At 45.5% G+C, this 18,637-nt stretch overlaps 1 protein-coding gene across 1 annotated transcript in view; it reads left to right on the top strand.

Moving 5' to 3' along the window:
- The window catches only part of Flt1 (fms related tyrosine kinase 1), a 163,535-nt gene that overhangs the window by 60,482 nt on the left and 84,416 nt on the right, over nt 1-18,637 (top strand). Inside the window, exon 11 of the mRNA XM_021162004.2 lies at nt 11,406-11,520. Coding sequence (XP_021017663.1) covers nt 11,406-11,520 — 115 coding nt within the window. The remainder of the gene's footprint in view (nt 1-11,405; nt 11,521-18,637) is intronic.

Here is an 18,637-nt window from a genome sequence, read left to right as displayed (position 1 = left end):
TAAAGCTCTTAAGTAGGTCACTTATGGAGTCTAACCTAGTTACATCTGTTAGAAGACAAATAGGTAACATTATTCCCTGCCACTCAATGACTCTTTGACATCCCATCGCTGAAACACCCAATAAAGGGGCTCAGGGTACACAGCTAGAGAAAGTTCACCAATTCAGGACTAAGTGTCATTCGCCCCTTGCTCCTGCGAGAGGAAGGGTGGCCTACAAAATCAGGGAAAGATGGGCTCGGAGAAAGGTCATCCTAATTGCATTCCTCTATTGTTTATACTTGCAAATCTGCAAGAAAAGCCGGCCAGAATCATTAGGGATGTGTCAGGGATAGCTCATTCCAGAGAATTGTAGTTTGGGCACCAGCGGGGTGTGCAGAATGAACAGGATACAAACAAGACAATTGTGGCTGGCAGTTAATTAGAAATGTCCTCAAGGACCCAATTGAATCAACGGCTGGCAAGAACGTGAATTCGTTTTTTTACGCTGCCGCCATTTTAGGCCCTGTATTCATTCTGCTCTCTTCCTTGAGAAGGAGAGTTTTCAGTGGGCCAGATGTCTGAAGGAAGTGGTCATCTAAGAAGGCTGTGTCTGTGTAAATATGACCACTTTCCTCCTGTTTTAATATCTACTGCACTGTCCTTCAATACTCTGAGACTTTCCACCCAAGGCTCTGACATCAGTCTTTGCAGAGTGTGTCTAAGTCCGAGGGCTCCAATAAGACATTCTGTAGGGAATTTTAATTGGCCATAAGCAAAACCTGGGGTCCAAATGAGGATTTAAGAAGACCACTTGACCAGGCCTCTTGAGCTGGACATTTGAGAGCAAACTCAGCCAAGTAAAACCGGCCATCTGATACAAGAGACTTTTATCAGTAGCCAAGAGAGTGAATGGTCACTGACTAATGAGACACTTTTTGCGTTCTCGTAGATAATTGTGAGACGAGGAAGCACCCCCCACATACTGCCCAACACGAATGTCCAGACAACGGCCCTTATTAATATTTCATACACAGTCCTGAGAACAGAAGCGCTGCTTCATCTTCCAGACCAATGCCCCCTCTCCACTTGCCCGTGCTTTATAAAATCTCTCTCTTTGCCCACTCTTCATCCTACTGCAGGGAACCCAACAAGTAATTGTTTCTAATGAATTAACTGTCTCTTACAATTGCTATCAAACATTTCATTTTGTGTTTTAAATTAAGCCAGAACACTGCGTCCTGGGCAGTTTGCACTGGCTTTATTAGGGTCTTCTCAGCAGGGTTTGGTGGTGTTACCCAGAATTCATGGTAGCAAAAGGTAGTGGCACACAGTTTAAGAAAATGCCTCGAGGAGATAGGTAGAGGCTTTTGGGTTATCTTTGGTCACATGGAGTAATGTTTAAATGTGGGGTGAACATTTTTATTGTGGATGTAGAGAGTGATGCTCTGACCGGAGATCCTCATCTAGTGAGTAAACAGGCTGGACTCTCTGTGCTTGGCTGAGAATCTTTTAGATCTCTAACCGTTGGCCTGGTAGAGTTGTTTGTTGAAATATGCACTTTAGTGGCCAGTTTTCATATAGCTCAGGGCCCCGTTGGCACAAAACAGAACCTAGTGAATGGGGAAGATGGAAAGAAAGTAGACTGTAGCCCAAGAGGTACCCACAATGCAACACCCACCCTTGGTCCTCACCTCTACATAGTCCCTGTAGCTGGTCCTTCAAGACAATGGTCTACCCTTGGCGGTTTGATGGGTGTGTCCCTCTGGCATCAAAACCTCTGCTTATCTCCTTGTATAAGTTTTTCTCTAGTCCACATGGCCACTGACTATGGGAGCTGTAGTTTCTCTTGTTCTGCCAGAATGAGCCTTAAGCTCGGGGTTGGTTTCTCAGATTAGAGACTAAAAGGAAAGGGCTAAACAGGTTGGTGCTGTGGGCTGAGGATGGTAGAACAGGGGAACACTGGCAAGTTGTTTGGAACTTAGCTCTGCAGGTGGGAGCAGGCCTTTGGCAGGAGCATGAGGCAGTGTGGTGGGTCTGAATGAGATGAAGCTGGAAGCAGGGTAGGCAGGGAGACAAAGAGCTAGTGAGCCCACTCATTGTATGCTTTGTCCTTGAGATCATGACCCTCTGTGGCTTTCTCACTGTACGGTGGGAGGTGAGCGGTGTTAATTTCTGGCAGAAGAGCCCCATTTGCTCACGAATGTTCTGGGTTAGAACTCAGCAAGCACTCAGCCCCCGCCCTCTAGGCCATGTCCCTGTTTCCACTTCATTACTAGCTGCACCCCAGGACTGCATCGGGTCTCCACGGCCAGTGTTTATCATGAGGCTGACCAAAATGGGTCAGCCACTGGTGGGTGGCTGATGGCCAGTTCTGCAGTTTAGAAGAGGGGCCATGTGAAAGGTAAGAGCTGGGCCCTGAGCACAATGAGCAGGCTTTGTAATATCAGATGGAAAAGGACAGGGATGGAGCAGGGGTGACAGGGGTCTAGTTAGAGAGGGCACGCCTCAAAATCAACATGTCTGGCTCATCAGCTTCGGCTCCAGGAAAAAATGAAAGGCACCATAGGAAAGGCGAGCCTTACTACAAGCTGCAAGTTTGGGGGTAGAGCTGTCAATCACTCCCCCTTGCTCCCCTGGCCAGTGCCTGGGAAGTTCTACTGTCGGTTGACCAGAAGTTCTTCATTCGTACAGATGGCTTTTCACAGGCTCCCTACTAGTGCTCATACCTAGCATGTGTCAGAGGCACTGGGTCCCTGAAAAGGCCTTCTGTGACCAAACACCAAGGGTGTGAAATTGAAAGGGCCTCTATCTGAGGCCATTGATGGTCCCAGCCCCATCCCTGGACAATGCCAAATGATCACCTGCCACTGCCTTCTTTATAATCTGCCCTTGGAAGGGTGGAAAAGTTCTTGGCCAAACAGAACTACAATGTGGGTAGAGATGATTTTGAACTAAATCGTCCATCAAAGCTGCTAGGAAACATTTGGTTTTAGAATTCCATTTTAATGTTCTTTATAGTAATTAAGCACTTGCTTAGCAGAAGTGGCAAGCTCCTGTATGTCATAGGCGTGCACTATTTAGTTATCACAGCATTTCTGGGGGGGGGGGCAGAGATTTTATCACTGCCAGTTTCCAACTCAAGGCAGGCCTGGGGTTCAAGGACCTTTTTAGGAAACAGTCCTGGCGGATGTGCCGGAGAAAGCTGCCATGAGCAGCATCCAGTGCATTGGGATCAGGCAGTTGAAAGCAGTTCACATGTTCGTTTCCAGCATTGTGCTCATGTGCGCTTGTGCTTTCTCCTCCCTCTCCCTCCCTCCCCCCTAAAATTAAAATGGTGACCACTTAGGCCTTCACATGAGTAAGTCTGGTCAAAAGCTGGTTTATTTTAAGAAGCCCATGTCGTGATATCACAAGAGCCAGTTGTGCAAGGTGTTAGGATGAAATATGGCCTACAGCATAAGAATGTAAGCTCAAGACCGGGCTCTACCACCCGCTGTCATCTCCCAGCTGTGGGTTCTAGACCTCTTGGAGACTGGCCTTCCTCATTTGTGCAATGGAGTCAGCACTGACATGGGGAGGTGGGGGTGGGGAAGGGGGAAGATGCATATCACACACTTAGTCCTGTGCCTGCCATGGTGCATGTGCTGAGCTTCTGTGATGGAAGGTGCCTAGATCTTCTAGGGTACCCTTTAGGCAACTACAGGGTGTCTCCACTGCCGAAAACCACAGTCCCCAAAGAGGACCCTATGTGGACTGACCGTGAGCCATCTCTTGAGACCATCCATGCTGGTTGACAAATGTTCTCTCAAGAAGAATGCCAGTGTCTTTGAATAGGTCTCTGAAAACTTTTCCCAAAATATAAGACCAGAAATATCATACAGCCTCAGTTACTTGGGAGGCCAGTGGAGTTACAGCCACCTGTGTCTACTGTATCCAGTCCTTCTTCAGCCATAAAAGGTTCAGATGCCTGCCCTGTGTAACCTCTGGTAGCTTACAGCTCTTGGTGGTTTGCTGGCACATTCTCCATTGTATTCTGGTATTTTTTTCCCATAAATTTGACCTGTCTCTTTGATGGACAAAGCCATCCTTCAATAGCAGAACAAAGCAAACCATGTGTTTCTTTCAAAATACATGGGAAAGGGATGTGCAAGGAAAAAAAAAGGAAGGTAATTTAAATTAAAGTAGTGCTGGTAACTGTGAGCCAGGACTTCTGCCCACCTGTGGGAGATGGAGAAGACCACCACTGGTCCGGCTTCCGTTTTTCATTAGGCCAGAAGATGCCTCTTTCACACGTCAGCATCCCTGTCTGCCTTGAGACTGACCAGGAACATCACTTTGTCAGGCAGTGAAACAGCCAAGCTGACTTTATCCAGGTCCCCATCAGATCTGTCGTCACTTATATTTGTCACTGTGAGTGGACAGACACCAATGGTGTGGCACAGTGATTGGTTTAAGAGGTGGTGTGAGGTCATCTGATGGTCACTAGTGCCTGTCTTCTCAGCACATTTGAGGTCAGTGACCTATGGCAGTTTGGCGCCTGATAAGTGTAAGGCCACATTCGGATTGGCCATTCTGCCGGGCTCAGTCTCCACACTTGGCAGCGAGCTGAGCCCAGGTGGGCTCTCTAGCCAGTGAGGTCACACTGATTAGTAAGACAATCTCCCAGCTCCTACGTAGCTCTCAGTGCACCAGATGACAAGTAACATTTCCAGTCTGCTTCTCTGTGCCAGGCACAATGCTAAGCCACCCATTCAGTTGCCATGTGATAATTCCTGATAGCAAAGGGACCATCTTTAAATTGCTCAAACCCTTCCTGTTTGCTTTTTAATACCTATAATAAAGTCATGGTAGCATGGGGTTGGTCCGTTGTTGTTTGCAAGGATTCTTTAGCCCTACACCTGGGTGGACCGGGAGGCCAAAAGTGTTACACCCAGACAATAACCTCAATAAAAACATTGATTTTTCTTCATTCATCTTTCTTCTTATTGAAGGACTATTTGGTCTGCTGAGGAAGGATGACTTTTATAAAGAGATCTTTAAGGAAATGTTAGGAGTGGCTACCAATAATATCCTTTAACACACTCAGGAAGGACATGCAAGAGGGTGCTCCAATCACTCAGTGAACATCCATTGCCATAGAGTCAGAGGTGGTTTGGATGCAGTACTCGGGAACAAGGCAGCAGCAATAAATGTTTGCGATAGTAAGAGCTCCAGGGGGATTCAAACCAGGCTAAGATCTGAGAAACAACACTTCCCTCAGGCTCTCTGGGCACAGCACGGTATTCCTCAGTCATGTTTCTGCCACAGTGAAGGCCTCAGGGCTGGTCATTTGGCCATCTCTCTGTGTTGTCCAATGACAGGAGCAGAATATATTGTGATTTTTGTCATCTGTGAACCTAAGACAAAAAAGCTTGAAATCATTCAAGAAAGCAAAAGGGTCAGAAAGGCCTTGACAATTTTTCTGTGACTATCATTCCTATACTCAGATTCTCAAAGACATCTGCTGCCCAAAAGCCACCCCCTACCACCCCATCCTCCCAGCTCTGCCACCCCTGTGCTAAACCATGACCCCATGCCCTACCGTGTAGCAAGTAAACTGTCTTCCTTTCTGCAGGCACCAAACCCAGTGATAATCTGACATGCTCTTCACTGAGTGATTGGAGCACCCTCTTGCATGTCCTTCCTGAGTGTGTTAAAGGATATTATTGGTAGCCACTCCTAACATTTCCTTAAAGATCTCTTTATAAAAGTCATCCTTCCTCAGCAGACCAAATAGTCCTTCACTAAGAAGAAAAATGAATGAAGAAAATCAATGTTTTTATTGAGGTTATTATCTGGGTGTAACACTTTTGGCTCCCGGTCCACCCAGGTGTAGGGCTAAAGAGTCCTGATCCTAGCCCTGACTCTGAGAGATCCTGGAAAGGCGGGGGATGGGAGCTGTCCGAGCTCATGCTATAAGCCAAGCACAGAGGCTATCATGAAGAAGGGAGGGAGAGGCTGGAAGATAGGCCTGAGTGTAAATGGACCTCCAGAGCAGGAAGCCTGGCAAGCCAAGCCACTCATGGAAAAAATGGTCTTATCTAAACAAGGGTGGCCCAGGACTCTGGATCCCCTCCACCATTGTCCAAGGAGTTGACCCAAAGCTTACCTACAGTCTCCAAAACTCTCTTTGCTACCACCCCACTCCACCCCCACCCCACTGAGACAAGAAGTAATTTTCAGTATGGCCTCCAGGGCGTCACAAGGTCTCTCAATAAGGTCAGCCCACCGGAGTCCCCTTGGCCTGACCCCGTGACCACCCTGAAGGGCCAGGCTCTCTTCCTGAGCTAAGGGAGCAGGAACCATTTTGTCTAAACACGCCTCCCAACCCCACACCTCTCCTGCCAGCATCCTCTCCCCGGCTTGTTTTATTTAAGAGGACGTGAGAGGAGGGAAGAGTGTTGGCAGAGTTGGTCAATCTGTTGTTCCTGATGCGCTATCACCAGTGTTTTGACATAACACCCACAGTAGCAGTGAGATGTTTACATCAGGCCCTCCCGCAGGACGGAGGCTTTTCTTCTCCTTTCTGGTTTCTGTTTTGGTTTGTATCGATTTAGCTACCCTTTTTGTGTCCTACCTTGAAATGATTCCGTGTTCTCTGCAGTCTCATCCCTTTTTGTGTCCTACCTTGAAATGATTCCGTGTTCTCTGCAGTCTCATCCCTTTTTGTGTCCTACCTTGAAATGATTCCGTGTTCTCTGCAGTCGCATCCCTTTTTGTGTCCTACCTTGCAATGATTCCGTGTTCTCTACGACCTCATCTTGGTTCATAGGAGCAATGAACTCTCATTAAACACATCAGCACTGTCCGTGACCATCCTCAGAGTTCACTAGCCAGAATAGAATCAAAGAAACAGGGAGAATATTTGGTTTGGGGGGCATTATAGAGCTTTCTAGAGTCTTGGGTTTTTTTTTTCTTCCTTGATTAAGTTTTAAATATACATTTAATACACTTGGGCAATGATTTAGGCTTAATGTAAGCATTCAGTAGGTGTTGGAGTACTCAGCTCAGTTCTTTAAGTACTGAAGTTGTGTTAAAAGAGATGCACGTGTGCAGATTCACTCAGTTCTGAGCCCGTGCCACATCGTCTCGGAAGAGAAGGCTGCGTCACCAATAGCTAAAGAACAGATGCAAGTTTTAGATGCGAGGAGCAGACAGGAGGCACAGAGGAAACCTGAAAATCAATGTTGTTCCCACCCAGCACAAAAGAAAGAGCAGGGGTGCTCCGGAGTGCACAGTGTACATCTTGCTTGTGCGTGTTAGAGTCCACAGGGAATAAACTTGCCTTCAGGAACCATAGAATCTGTCCACTCAGAGAGCAGTATTTAAAAGGAAATTGCACACACTAAGATGAGCAATGTTTACCAAAACCTGAAGAAAAAAAAGGGGGCTTAAAAAACCCACAAAACTCCCCAGTGCTGAAATGGTATTAATATAGGACTGTGAAGGCATTCTTGATATACACAAAGCAGCATTGAGGAGCTGACAGAATGACTCAGCGGGTAAGGGGGCTTGCCACGTAGGCCCAACCCCATGAGTTCAACCCCAGAACCCACATGAGGGAAAGGACAGACTGGCAGACTGGGCAGTGTTGCCCTGACCTTCATATGTGCTCTGCTGTCTGTGCACCCATGCAAACTCAAACACACAACAGTAATGAGTAAATTATCTTAACTTTTTAGAAGGAGCCCCCTCCCGACCCCCCCCCCAAGCACAGTGATTTCTTGGTATGTGACAAACGTCTGTGGGTGTCATAACATGGAAGGGTTAAATGTGATATTTGGAAATGTGCCTGAAAGAAAAGCAGATTCTGGCTGCAGAGGCGCTGTCTGGATGGGAGCTTTGACTTGCATTGCTATTGGGGGGGCCCAACCTGCCTCCTGTTTGGAGTTATAAAAGAGCCAGGGGGAAACAGGGAACAGAGCAACCTCCCCCCCCCCCAAAACGAATCTAAAAGAGAGGTCTCTGTCATCTGCACCGAGAGGTCAGCAGTCCCCGCTGTGTGTCAGAAGAAGAACGTTAGAACTGGGACCTTTGAGCATTCTGAGTTGGAGTTAGGCAGACTGGCATGTTGTATGTAGGGCTCAGCTCCATATGTCGGTACCTAATCGGCTAACTTTTAATTTATTTATACTGGTCTCTTATCCTAATGAAACAGTTCAACCCCAGAGCAGCGGACAGAGATGGCACGGACCCACACTTGCCCCCAGAATGATTTTTTTCCTTTGGTTGGTTATAAATACCTCCATCTCATTGTGCTTGACATGCTGTATGCAAATAGAGGGGGGAGTCCTGGGGCTCGTGGGGGGGGGGGCTCAGAGTACTCAGAGGACAGAGCCGAGCTGATAACACTGGCCTTGTTCAGAATAGTGCATGGGAGCTTTCTTATCTCACTCCGGCAGGAGCTGCCGTGGGCTTCCTGTGGGAAACCAGGGGCAAGCTCTGCCTTCCTCTTGTTGTTCGCCTTCCGCCTCCCTCAAGACTGTTCCCAGCACCGTGGTTATCTTTGTATCTTCAAACATGGCACACTCTACTTCCTCAAGAGCTTGATGTATTCTTAAGACTTAGGCAAGTGCCCCTCCTCCCCACCCCCTCCCCGGCCTCTTTTCAAGTGGTGGAATGGAGGCAGGCCCTCAATGACATTCTATTTTTATGGTTCAGTGACAAAGAGGGAAAAAAAATAATAGCCCCTAAATTAGAAAAGAGCCACAGGACCTGTCCTTTTCATTCGGAGGACCTGGCCAGCAAGTGGAGTCTGTGGTTTCCACATAGGGCTTGAGCCTTGGTAACTTGGTCCTCACAGACAAGAATGGCAGGGGGCAAAGGGGCTCAGAGACCGGTGGCCTCAAGTGAGCTGAGCCGACTGACTGCATTTCCCTGGCTTTGCTCCAACATGTTTTGGGTTTGGTTTGGTTTGGTTTGGTTTTTTGTTTTGCATTTCCTGAAGATGGGGTGTGAGAAGTTTTAAGATCTTTGACAAAGGCTCCCCTTCTCCTTCTCAATGCTTCAAGGGACACAAGAAGGCATCTGAAGCCTTCTTGTCCAGTCAGAAGAGAACTTGGGTGGCTGAAGCCACAGCCCTGAGGGCACACACAGATGGCGTGTGCTCCTGGAGGATGCAGCAAGCAGTCCCTAGCAGTTTATGATACTGATGCTGTGTCCTACAACTCAGAACACTGGCCGTGGAAGCCCAGGGGAGTGACATTTATATGCTCATCCTGGAACTCTAGTATTAAAAGGTTCCTAGTAGAAAAGAAAAATGTCTGACTTTCCTCTTGCCTCTGTTTCTTTATATTAACCAACAAGGGCAAAAATGTTGCCTGGTGATTGCAAAACACAGCAGAAATCTCATAAGCAACCTAAGGAAGGATGGTCTTGGTTGCCTAAGGAAGGATGGCCTTTGTTGGTTGGTTGGTTGGTTTTGTATTTTTGTCTTAAAACTTTTCATTTACCTATAAGTGTTTTAGGTGGTGGTGGTGGGAATTGAACTTAGGTATTTGGAGAGATCTAGCGTATGGCCCAGGTACGAATTTCAATTGTCGAAACTGTCTAGTTATAAAAGTAGCGTGTGATTTAGAGGATGTGGCTGTTCTTTAGGGATCCCCATTGAAGCACTACATCTAACTATGAGAACTGGGCATTGGTGGGCAGGGGCATGGCTCACTCATGTAACTTGAGCCCAGGGTTCTATCCTGAAGAACATACCACACACACACACACACACACACACCACATACACATATGCCACACACACACCACATATACCCACATACCATACACACATCACATACATACACACACATGCACCACATATACACACACCACACATACACACATACCATACACACATCACACATATACCATACACACATCACACACATACCATGCACCACACACACACACACACACACACACACACACACACCACACACATACCACACATCACACACATACCATACACCACACACACATACCACACACACACACATACCCATGCCCATGCACAGATACACACACACCACACACATACCACACATATATACATACCACACATACACATAAACATATACAACACACACTATGTATATACACAGGTATGCACACACCACACACATACACACACACCACACATACACAAACCTGGGTGGATAGATAGCATAGCCACATCTGACGAGTATAGCACAGGAGACTATTCTGGGTCATACAATGGAAGGAGGAGACCTGAACCCAGCAGACTGGGCCCTTTAACCTTCTGGAGTTACTTCCCAGCCCAAGGCTCCTGAAGGGTCTCCTATCCTCTCTATCCCTCTCTCTTTTCTGCTTTCCCCTCCCACTTTTATTTCCTGTAACTCCTCACTGTTCTGGGCTACTTAGAAACTGGGGTTTAAAATTCCTCCTTGTTTGAGAATCTCCAGATTCTGCCTGAATCGTGTTCAGGTTTCAAGCAGCGGGCTTTCTGTTCAGCAAAGGTTCTAGACCAGCTGCCAGGAGTACAAGACAGCAAAATGCTCAAAACGGGAGAGGGGGAACGGGGAGAGATGACTCATCGGTAAGAGCACTGGCTGCTCTTGCAGAAGAGCCAAGTTCAATTCCCAACACCCACAACCACCTGTAACTCTAGTTCCACGGGATCTGATGCCATCTTCTGGCCTCTACGGGCATAGGCACATGCACACATGGTTTGCAAAGACACGTGCATGCGAAACGCACATACACACAGACTAAAAATAAATAAATGTTATTTTCAAGATTAAAAGAGGTCAACACCGTTAGCACTCTCCTTTGATAATTAAACACTTGAAGCCTAAGAAGTTAGGGCTTGCTGTGATAGCGCCAAACTTGGAAAGAAATTAATTAAATACAATAAACTATTCCAAGATGTTTGTTTCCATGGGCACTCCCTTAGCCCTGAGTGGGAGGCGGGAGTCTAACTAAATATTTTGACTTAAAGCCACCCTGTAAACCGTGAAATACCATTATTTTCTCAAGGTTTCTATTCATTAATGTAATATACACACACATACCCAGCCCCGTTCACAGGTATGCAAGGACACACACACACACACACACACACACACACACACTTGAATGTTACTTCCATCCACTGAGAACTAACTGAAATCCAGGCATCAGGTGTCCTAACTTAAGTATTTTCTTTAGTATTTAGATCAGGAAAGGCATGCGGCAGCTCACGGTTTGAGTATCTCCCTGCTGGGTAGATACAGTTGAGATGTATAGTTGCTAGGGAGGAGGGGGGGTGGTCTTAGGTGAAGAAGACTCTCGTAAAGTCTGTGGTCTTCTCTCAGAGCACGTTTCCTGTCTGTTCCACCTCACTTGCCATCACTGGCTATTCTGTGCAGCCTTGCAATAACCTCTCTCTTTTGTAGGTATGACTTCTGCATTGAGAATGAAGAATCCTTTATCCTGGATCCCAGCAGCAACTTAGGAAACAGAATTGAGAGCATCACTCAGCGCATGACGGTTATAGAAGGAACAAATAAGGTACCGTTTCTATAAAACGAGCCTTGGGGATAGTCTGTAAACAAGCTCTCAGCTCCTGGTTCTGGGTCTATGAGACCCAGAAGTGATGCAAATGCTCAGAGTTCAGAGGGGAAGAGAATCTCTGAGGGGTGTCTTCATTGCTCCAGTTGCTACATTTCCTGGACTGCATTCTTCAGACTCCTGATGCCCCTCTTTCTTCTCCTTTCTCTCCCTATACATATATGTCTGTGTTTGTGTGTATGTGCCATGTGTGGGCAGTACTCCTAGAGTCCAGAAATGAATTTCAGACTTCCCAGAAGCCAGATGTAGAGGTGGTTCTGAGCCTCCTCTCTCATCTTCCCATGTGGGTCCTGGAAATGAGAACTGAATTTGGGTCCTGTGCCAGAACAATACATGTTCATAACCAATAAGCTATCCCTGCAGCCTGGGGAACTCATTCTTCTTGGAAATCAGGCTGGTGCACATTGGTGGCTCCCTATTCCAACTACACATTCAGTCTTCTATCAGCATTACAGTCGCATCTTAGGGGTGGAACCTAGAGTCCATACAAGTGCTGGGATTGATCCCATGTACCACCAAGTGATTCTAGCCTTCAACTGTGCCTGAGTCCTGCTCGCAGACAGGAAGTGGCATCCCAGTAAATAAAAGCTAATTCAAAACTCCACACCAAATTTCAACATTCCTATCTCAGAAAATAGCATATCTGTCCTTCTGTCCCGGCCAGGTGAAGTCTAAGCTAGATGTGCAAACACACACCATCTATCAAGATTCCCCAAACTATCCAGGTCTAGTGTGTATTTAAGAGCTGGTATCCTGTGAAGCAGAAAGTCCCAGTGGGCTGCAAACCAGGAAGCTTTCCCTCTTTGAGGTAGCAAAGGATTTGCTTAGAAATCAGCTATCATTGGGCATGGGAATAGCAATGCTTAAAAAACCAAATCAAATAGCCTCTAAAACATCCATTTACATTACACATGCTCATCTTGATCTGAAGTAAGGGGTTATCTGTATAAATGCCACCATCTGCTCAAGGGATACTTAAAATATCCATTTATTTTGCTGTGTCCTTGAATTCAGGGATGAAAAGCAGATACATTGTTCTCTACGTAGGATTCAGCAACTATAAATAACTTCTACACTCTTCTCTTTAAAGACTTACTTGTTTTTATTTTATATGGACATGGGTTTTGCCTGCATGCGTGTGTATATACACCATGTGTGTGCACTGCCTATGGAGGCCAGAAGATGGCGCAGGATCCCCTGAAACTGGTGTTACAGATGGCTGTGAGCTGTTATGTAGGTGCTAGGAACCAAATCTGAGTCCCACAAGAACAAGTGCTCTTAACCACTGAGCCACTCTAGCTGACCCGTCTCCCATTTTCTCTTTCCTTCATTCTTTTTCCTTTTCCTTTTCCTTTTCCTTTTCTTTTTCCTTTTTCTTTTTCTTTTCTTTTCTTTTCTTTTCTTTTCTTTTCTTTTCTTTTCTTTTCTTTTCTTTTCTTTTCAGACAGGGTCTGACTATGGCTCTTGCTGCCCTGAAACATGTTCACAGAGATCCACCTGCTCTGCCTCCTGAGTGCTGGGATTAACCGTATGCACCACCACGCTAACCCTGCACTTTTCAGTATCTAAGCCTTTTTGAAGATGCTAATGTCAACATCCTTTTTTTTTTTGGCAAGCCAGCGTGGTTTTCCCCGTTTTAAACATGGGCAACCTAAGCCACACCACATAAAAGGGAAAAAAAATTCAAAGCAAGGTCTCCTGAGTCAAAACTCAGCACTTTCATGGCCAACTACTCGAGGTACAATATCAACAGTCACTTGCTGGGGATTTAGGAATGGTTTTTATAGACACAGCAGTGGTTGGGATGGTTTGTAGCCTTTGCCCCACTAACACAGTACACAGGAGCCATAAAGTGCCATGCTGTCCAGCCACCAGTGAAAGACTTTAACGAACAAGTTAGATGAGAAGGAATTCTAGAAACCCGGATGTTTGATTTGGGTAGAAAATTGTTCACTAATGCTAGAGAACCACTTAGTACTGCCACACAGTCCTAGCAGACTTCCCAGATGATGTCATTGGTGGTATCCATTTCATCTTTTTTGCTTCTTCCGGACCATGCAGGCAAATGTCCTATTAATCCCGGAAATTTAAAATGAGAGAATTGATGTTCATGATCAAAGTGGGATTTCTACTTTGTTTTCTTACCACCAAAATGTCCAGTGAGCAATAAAACTGAATGGGGTGAAGCTGGGTGAGATTCCTGATGGGCGTGGCCCCACGTAGTTAACTAACTCCAGAGATAATGTCTGCTGATCAAAAAAAAAAAAAAAAAAAAAAAAAAAAAAACGGAGAGAGCAGAGAAAAACTTGTCTGAAATAAAATTAAAAAAAAAAAAAGTCTTCACCGATTTTCCATTCAGGCTGGAAATAGATGTATTGTCTTGTGGTCCTGCAGTTAAGTTAAAGATTTCCGACATGAACTTCTGTGCACAGTTGGCTTTTGTACCACCTGGCCCACGTTCAGGAGCTGCAGGGTCAAACTCCTCCTTCTCCCAACCAAGGGCAAAGATGTCCACATCTCTCAACTCCTCCAAAGAAATGGCATTCGTGGTGTTTATCCTACCTAACTTCCTGTGGTAAAGAGGAGATAGCCTGGAGAGAGGTTCCCCTAGACATGGAACTTTAACAAATTGACAACCACTAAGATTGCAATGGAGTCGTCCTCCAATGGCCGCAGTCACATGCAACGAAGGGTGTCTATTCAAGATCATTTGGATTACAAAACTTTTAATTTTCCCCATAAGGGAAGTGAAAAATCTACATAGTGTATGGGGGCCTTTAAGCGGTTCTAATACCATTATGCTGGATATAAATGGCTGATTTCTTGTTCTGATTTTAGGAGAACTTACTGCGTTTAGTTTTAGCATTAATTTAGTATGTTTTTTTGTGGTTTGGGAGAAAAAGTTGTCCTTCGTTGAACAGTTACTTACAAGCATAGTTTTGCTGTTTCTAAATTGCATGCAATGTTCTTCACGATGTAGACGCTTGCTTCTTTGGCGCACTGTGACTCCAGTACACCAAAGTCCCACAATAATGGCTCAGTCACCGGTCAGCCTTGCCCAGCAAAGCTCCTCTGTGGAGAGGTGTGGGTGGGGACGCTCTCACACCGGAAGTCATGGTGGCTGGGGGTTCCAGGGGCTTTTCGTTGTTGTTGTCCCTTAGGTCAGTGAAGGGCATAGAGGGAAATGCAATTCCCAAACTCCATTTCCTCCTTGGCCCACCTTTGTGAGATGTGAGCCGTTCTCTGGAGTGGCTAAAAGCAAAATGTTAAATTTTCATGTTGTTCACACCAGATGCAGGGGGTCGATGGGACTGAAATGAGAAGCGCACAGAGCCCTGAGCAGACTTTTTGTAAGGCTGGCGGGGAGGGGAGGGGTGACTGCCTCTCTGCTTTGCGGTAGCGACATTTCCGTGAACTTGTTTGAGGGTACAGGAGGAAATATGTAAATTGCCTGAGACAATCCCATGACGTGTATGATCGTCCTAATTACGGAACTACGGCTTGTGGTCCAGTTCCCACACTGCCCCTGGCTCCCCCTAATTCTCACCTTCTGTTTTCCCACCACGTGGTTGTTGCGTGTCAGCTCTTCCTTGGCCTTTATACACCTCTACTTCTATTTCTCCCTGAAAGACTTAGAAGAAAGCAGTGTTAGAAACATCCCAAGATTAAAATCTCTATTCCATAAATAGGTTTAAAAAAAAAAAAAAAGCGTGTTCCCGGAAATTAAGCGGAATGACATATTACTTCCATTCAATCTATTCCACGAGGCTGAAGACAGGACTTACTAAGGCTTAGCAAATGGAAGGGAAGGAAAATTAAGAAATCCAAGCTTAAGTAGCTAATGACAGGTTTTTGGTTGGATGGTTTGTTGTTTTTGTTTGCTTCCTTGTTTTATTTTATTTTGTTTCTGGGATTGGGAACTTTTTGTGTTTCAAGACAGGGTTTCTCTATTTAGCCTGGGCTGTCCTGGAACTCACTCTGTAGACCAGGCTGGCCTCGAACTCAGAGATCTGCCTGCCTTTGCCTCCGGAGTGCTGGGATCAAAGGCGTGCACCACCATGTCTGGCTTCTGGTGACAGTCTGGATGAACATCTGGGGACATATCAAAGGACCCCGTGACAAGCACAGAACCTTTAAGAATGCAGAGTTAGACTGGACCAAAAACCTCGCTAAGAAGTCATCCACCCCAAACAAAACACCAACAGAAAGGCTTTTATCTTTTTTGATGCTGCAATTGGCTGTGTTCATCCTCTGTAGAAGGCCACTGTGGATTTTAAGTGGGAGTGAGGTTGTCTTTCCTTTGTGGAAAATGCAAACTGATTATAGAATTGATGCAAGCAGACCATCTTGAGACATCCCTTCGAGTGTGTCCTATAAAATAAACAATTACAACTCCAAGTATCTGTCACATCTCAAATCTTTGGCAGTTTCTCTTCTAAAACGTAACAGGGATAATTTGGTATTCTGTTTGACCTTTTTCATTCTCCTCTTTGTTGTGGGCATCAAGGATCAGAATGGTCCCTTTAAGACAAGCAGCTCGTGCATCCTTATTGACTGTCCCATGAGAAGATGCCTTCCAATACAACCAAAGGATGCTGAGCACAGCCTTGCTTAAGCTCCTGTCTCTGACCTGACCTGGCTTATGCTTGTCAAATACCCGCCATGGATTTTGTCTTGTTTTTGAGACAGGGTCTCACTATGTAGCCTTGGCTGGACCTCTTCAATATGTAGACCAGGCTGGCCTCCAACACACAGAGCTCTTCTGCCTCCTGTCACTGGGACTAAAGTATATACCACTATACACAACCTATATCTTTGATGTTATATGAAAAGATACTTAATTTTATAACCTTAAAACATATTCCCTAGATAAAGAATATACCAGAGTAAAATAATTTTTAGGAAAGTTGATCATAATAAGTTCTTTGTTTCACCCTGTGTTTAAAAATGTTTTTCTTTAATTAGAATCTTTTCATTCACCAATCATACTTCCAAATCACATCACCTAAAAAAGAAAAAAGAAAGAGAGAGAGAGAGAGAGAAAGGAAAGGAAAAGAAAAGAAAAAGAAAAAGAAAAAGAAAAAGAAAAAGAAAAAGAAAGGAGGTAGTTTACACCTTTAATCCCAGCACTCAGGAGTTCAAGGCCAGCCTGATCTATAAAGTCCACAACAGCCAGGGCTGTCACACAGAGAAATCCTGTCTTGAAAAAATAGAAAAGTTTTCAGTTTGTGTGAAATTCTATCCCAGAAGGAAAACAGTGTTCAGTTTATGCTACCAGCTGCTGCTGATTAAAGGAGCTACCTTCAAGGAAAACCCCATTCAAATGGTAGACAGGCCTGTATCAATAGGTTTTGCTACCCAGTGTGAAGCACTTGGGTGGGGAAGCAATCAGAGGCTGAGAGTGTGAGCTCTCAAGTTCTACACACCAGGATAGACGCTCTTCCCAGGCATGTCTGTGGTCTCTGGAGTCCTGGGGTTCATCCCTTAAGCCCTAGAAACCTTAGTCACCTTATTTGTTTAATGCCCCCCATCTCACAGGGCTAAGATAATGCTGTCCATGTTACCATTAAGGGCAGCATGAAGGTCCCACCACAAAGAAATAATAAACACCCCACCAACATAATTTCTACACTAACAGAAACCATGGTGAGTTCAATTCTGGAGGATGCCCGTCTGTGCATACGTGTCTAATATTGGAAGGCATTATTCAGGCAAAGAAAAATGTACTTGAATTATATCTCTTTCTTCATAATTCATTGTATGACATGGATTCATATCACCTCCAGGCATCTCAGCTTTAGTCTCAGATTACATGAAAAGTCTGACATGGCTCAGCAAGACCAAAGCTGCCGCAACCATTTCAGACAGTGTGGGCAAGTCTAATTTTCTGACTGACTTTATGCGCATGATTGCTTCGCATGTATGTATATCTGCGCATCATGTGCTTGCCCAGTGTCCATGGAGATCAGAAGAGGGTGTCAGGTCTCCTGAGGCTACAGTTACTGTGGCTGAAGTTACAGAGCATTATGAGCAACCACGTGGGTACTAGGAATCAAACCCAGATACTCTGTAAGAGCATATGCCTTTACCACTGCGTCATCTCTCCAGCCCGCTGTGTGCAGGACTCAAACAGGGCAAATGTCCATATGTAGTCTGGCTTCTCCTTGCCACAAACCCCAGCTCTGAGTTTTGCAAAATCAAAGTCATTTTAACAACAGTATAAACGGTGACTGTCTGAAATGTCAAATAGTCTCAAGCCAACAGACACGGGGGCTGCTAAGCAGACAAATCTAACTAAACCATAGATCCAAGTTGGATCGCGATACATCCAAGAATCTAAGTGACTCTGCACGGGTCCTTTCAGATCAACAATAAGAATTTAACTCCTGTAAGGAACTCGGGCTTAAGATGACTGCAAACAGGAAATCCTCAGTGCAGACATTCATTTCTGATTTCCTGTGAAGAGCTTTGACATACAGGAGCTCAGACTCCCCAGACAACACAGGGGGGTCACAATGCACTTGATCGTCAATCTGTCCTTCTGGCTCCCACCAGCTAATGGCTCCCTTCACACTGTCTCCAACAAGCTTGTCTTACCACAGTTTTCTATGTCCTCTGTGACTCTCGCTGGTCCTTATAATAAGAGAAGGCGGCTATCAGAACTCATATGTTCCCACTCTTTGTTAAAGTTAACAATCAAAAGAAAGAGAAAGAGAGAGAGAGAGAGCTGATCTCTCAGACTCTTCTACAGTGGCCATCCTCCTACCCCACCCACACCCAACTCACACCCCCAACCCCCCGAAGAAGAGAAAGCATATGTTGGAACCTTAAGTAGGGAATGAGGCCAAACACTTTTAAAAGTCATTGGCCATGGGGATTGCTATGCTCCCTACTGATTGATATCCCGGCAGAACCTTTACAGCCACGTGATGAATATCCACTAAATGGAGTGAGAACTACCACATAGCCCAGCCCTCTGCATTATCTAGAAGTTTGATAACACACAGAGGATATAAGAGTGGATGGGATTGAGCAGAGACTTCCAACAACCAAGAAA

Source organism: Mus caroli, chromosome 5, assembly GCF_900094665.2.
Source record: "Mus caroli chromosome 5, CAROLI_EIJ_v1.1, whole genome shotgun sequence".
NCBI lineage: Eukaryota > Metazoa > Chordata > Mammalia > Rodentia > Muridae > Mus > Mus caroli.
The sequence above is the reverse complement of the archived record's forward strand: the minus strand, read 5'-3'. Positions and strand labels throughout refer to the sequence as shown.